Below are 4,524 nucleotides of genomic sequence, written 5' to 3' on the forward strand. Positions count from 1 at the left end.
TCTCAAAATTGCTGTCGCAAGTATTTTGGAGGAAGAATTTGTGGTAAAGAACACTCAGAAGCAAATAACAAGAACAATTTCTTTGATGATGGCATATAGCACTCAACAAACACATTACAGAACTCGAAACGAGCAAAATCTTTGCACTTGGCTGCCAACAAGACCAACAGAACAAGAACAAGTTAGCAGATTGTAGGGAAATGAATCAAGACTAAACATTCACAATATCGAATCAGGACAATCTTGTTTGTACCAAAAAAACAAATAAAAGACAGAATCTTGCACAATTTGCTCAAATTTTCTGTTCACATGTTGCCGCCAACATTATCTGACAAAATATATAACAATAACAAAAGATGAGCACTAGTGCCAAGAATATAACAACATTAAATGTAAATTTCATATACTAATTGATTTAGGCCACTTCATCATCAAAAGGAAAAAAATAAGCAACTTCAAAAGTCGGCCCACAGTCTCACTCATAGGCTTCTTCCCAGTCATCCACCTCTTCATGCATCTCTACATTACCAACAGCAGCACCCTGTTCAGTAGAGACCACACCATCTGTTTCAGGTGATCCACCTTTCACACCAGAAACCATGATCCGGTCAGCAGCTGATTCTGTGGACACTGAATTCATAGTTGTCTCAGAATCAAGAACACTCCATGGGTTTGATGAAGTCGAGATAGGTGCAGCCTCCGTCGGCTTCCAAGAAGGCACTGTGGCATCAGCCCCAGAAGACGACCACTCCCCGCCCCAAGAGTCTGATTCAGAGGAAACAACCTTCTTCCATGAATTGCTGCCTTTTGAAGCAACTCCACCCTCTTTAGGTCCTGTTCCCCATGCATTAAGCACTGGAAGACTAGAAACCACAGCCGCACCCTGGTAAACTGATCCATGATCTAACCGCCTCAGTGCAGTTGCAGCCCTTGCTGGGTCACCAAAAACAGCTAACGCATTCTTGTCATTTAACCATACCAGCTCACATTCCCCACCAAATCTTAGCACCAATGCACTTATATCTGCGTCCCGAGGCAAGTCTAGCATTGAAACTACAAGTCTAGGCTCCATGTCGACTAGAGGATCAAAAGCCGGAGGTTGAGCAGTTATTGGAACACCAGGCTTGAAGCCCAATATCCGAGCTGGTGGTCTAGACTTGGGCGTCACATGTACTACAAGAAATCGCTTTGGCTCCCATCCTGCTGCTTGGACTGCAAGTTTCCATCTCTCTGCTATGTGTCTAATTGCGTCCCTCTTCTCTTTCAACATGGGGCAAAAGACATGTACCTTAAGACCTCCCGATGCACCTTTTGTCTTTCCAAGCACCAAGAACTTGAATCTCTCCTCCACAGCCAACACCCACTTTGGTTCCCGCCTGAAAAGGTCAGAAAGCAATTCGGAGGCTGTTGAATTCTCACCAAAATGCAAAGCATCCAAATTAGGAGGAGTTATGTCAAATGCCTCTGCAAGGACACGTTTCCTCTCCATCTTAGCACACTCATCATCACAAGAAAGCTTCCTCTGGCCAAGAGGGATCTTCTTCACATTGGCTTCCACTGGCTGCAACGGAACATGAAGCTTCTGAAGGATAGATGCTTCTAGCACAGTGTCCACATGAAACCCACTGCTGCTGCCTCCAGCACTGCAAGGCACACTAGCGGTAATACGGCCACAAGAACAAGTTATTGTGACTGGGAAGTCACACCTAAGATCAGGGCAAGGCTCTGAAGGATGACATGGAGCACTGCAAGTGTGCTTGCAATCTCTCCTCGGCGCACCACAGACCTGCCCACAAGAAGACTTCGCACCAGAACCAGACCCTGAAGCAAACGAAGCATCACATGGAGGAGGATGACAAGTCCTACCACAAGCATGAATCCCACATTGCCGAGTCTTGCCACAGAGTTGATTGCACCTGATATCCTTGGATCCACATGGTATGTTCCTCAACAACACATGCCCTCCAACACATTCCTTTGCAACTGGCACTGAGCATGGAGGACAATCCCCAAAATGGCAGGTGTGGGAAGCAGGATGGCCACATGGTTGGGGAACCAAGCAAGGATGGGGGCACGATGGTGCCGGGGTACCACAGGGAACTGGTGGTGGGATTGATGTCTTTCCGCAAGCACACATGAGATCAGTGAATGTGGTTTCAAGACATGGCGGACAGTGCCCGCTGTGGCACAGCAACTGGCAAGAATGTTGCCCACACCGGAGCCTCTTTTCGCAAGGCATGGAGCACAAGTGGGGGTCCCAATCGCTGCCTAAGAGCTCCCCACCAGGTCTAGAGAGAGGACAGCAACGCTCATTGCACCGGTGCCTCCCACAATTCTTTTTCTTACCACAGGACTTATCACAAACAAAAATTTCTGCATCCCTGGAAACCTTGTAACACTCCACTGTCCGATTTGAGGACCGACACTGGCATCTCTGATCGACCAGTACCATACAAGGAGGGCAATCTCCCTCATGACAAATCTCTCTGCACCTATGGATCCCACAAGAAAGGACCTTTTCACAAAGTCCAGAACAAGTAGGAATCGGATCCAGGCAACTCTTCCTTCCATTCTCCAATTTGGTCTTTCCACAATAACAACTCTTGATCTTCTCAGGCAGTAACTCGCACTCACCACAGGGCCCCGGATGGCATTTCTCTCCGCAGAAATGGTTCCCACAAGAAAGAACTCGACCACAGATAGAATTGCAAGAGAATACCCCATCTCCAATAGTTTGGACATCACCCTTCACCACCATATCACCACAAAGAACGATCTCGATCTTCTTATTACAGAAGCAAGAAGCTGTGACAAGTACCCGGCAGGGGCTGCAAGCGCCGGTGTGGCAAATCCGTTCGCACCTGTGACGGCCACAAGAAAGGAGACGATCACACTGCTGCCTGCAGGTCAAGGGACTTTCTCGATCGGAGCACCGCCGGACGATCGTCTTCTTGCCGCAGGGGCACGGCCGACGTGGGGCAAAGGCCTTGCACGGTGGGCACGGCCCAGGATGGCACTGAAGAACACACACATGGGGACAACGGGACTCATCATTATCAGCATCGGGAACCGCTGGAGTCCGGTCGAGAGGTTTCCGGCAGGGTCCACCGCAGGAGTGGGGGGTGAGGTAGAGATCGTTCGGCGGATCCCCTCGGCTGCCACAGAAGCAACTGTAGGTGAGATCCTTGGCGAGGACGGATTGTACCGACTGGCATCCGGGGCACCGCCATCCGGCGCGGTCGCCACTTCCGTCTACTGAGGCGGATGGGGCATCGGATGATGTAGGGGAGCGGGCCCACTTCCGAATGCAGTGAAGGTGGAAAATGGAATAGCAGCTGGAACACGACCAGATCGGGGCCGAGCGCCGCACCATATCGTAGCAGATCATGCACTCAACCACCCCCCTCGCCAGCTTGTCCTGGATCTCCTGGACCAGCCGCGGTAGAGAGGGATCCGATGCGTCATCCGAAGGAGCCGCAACGATTGGCGGCAGAGAAGGCCGGGGGATATGGGCCTGGCGGGGCCGATGTCGGTGGGCAGGTCCGGCCGCTGCCGGAGCAGTGGGACGGATGGGGTTGGCGGCGGCGGGGGCGGCGGTGGAGGCAGCTACAGAAGGAGCGGAACCACGGGGGACCCACTCCTGGCGGTTCCCGCCAGAAACGATGGGCCGGTGGTGGATGCGGCCTCCGGAAGAGCCGGAGGCTGGCCTACGGTCGTTGCGGTGATGGTGTTGGTGGTGGTTGTTATCGGCAGTGTCTGGCCGCATCGTCGGACTCACGGTTATTGCAATGAAACCCTGGACCTCCGGTCGTTCTCCTATCTTGGTTGATAACAGAGATGCAAACCCTAACCCTAAGGATAAAATTCTAATGGGGCGGAGGGGGTAAACAGAAACAAATATGATACACGAGAGAAGGATGACAAGAGGCTATTCCACCGACGACGCCTCCGTTTCTGAGGGATCGGAAAGGGGAAGGAGCGGGCGATCGATATAAGGGAATGGGAGACTTGGGGAAGACGTAAAAGGGATACGGTGGGTCGGCGATCGGGACAGGCAAATGGCTCGCCCTTGTGAGGATGGACATCTACCGTTGGATTTCGTGCTTTGATCTGAGAGATCGCGGCATCGAGGAAGGATTTATCCTTTGTGTGTTTAAAAATAGTTGCACGTGGTCAACATTGGATTTGATACGTGTGTGGTGCGATAAGCTGCCCATCGCAACGCACTATAACTTGGGAAACAAGCAAAACCAAACCCATTTCAGCCCAATCGTGTGGTATGTTGGGTTTAGCGATGATTGAGATGGGCCATGAGAAAAATGTTTCGGGTCTGTCTGTAATTGACTTACTTGTTCCACAGTTCAAGTTTTCTTTTCTTTTTTTCTTTTTCGTAACCAAGAGTACTAAACAAAAACATTATAGTTTGAGTATAAGTTTTTCACACACATATCACATCTTAAGGATGTTCTTTGTGATAATTATTCTTCATAAGCATTATATATGACATGTATTATCAATTTTCTA

The 4,524-nt window shown here is 50.2% G+C and overlaps 1 protein-coding gene across 1 annotated transcript; it reads right to left on the minus strand.

The window, feature by feature from the left end:
• Positions 1–263: 263 nt before the first annotated feature.
• Positions 264–4,062, minus strand: LOC103991490 (NF-X1-type zinc finger protein NFXL1). The gene has a single exon (XM_009410971.3). It carries the CDS (start codon positions 3,764–3,766, stop codon positions 476–478), a length of 3,291 nt encoding a protein of 1,096 aa, XP_009409246.2. The 5' UTR covers positions 3,767–4,062; the 3' UTR covers positions 264–475.
• Positions 4,063–4,524: the final 462 nt, after the last annotated feature.

This window comes from Musa acuminata, chromosome BXJ3-7 (assembly GCF_036884655.1).
Source record: "Musa acuminata AAA Group cultivar baxijiao chromosome BXJ3-7, Cavendish_Baxijiao_AAA, whole genome shotgun sequence".
NCBI classification, from domain to species: domain Eukaryota; kingdom Viridiplantae; phylum Streptophyta; class Magnoliopsida; order Zingiberales; family Musaceae; genus Musa; species Musa acuminata.

Bases quoted from the DNA above. Each gene is read 5' to 3' on its own strand.
- LOC103991490 (XM_009410971.3), bottom strand. From the start codon at position 3,766: ATGCGGCCAGACACTGCCGATAACAACCACCACCAACACCATCACCGC.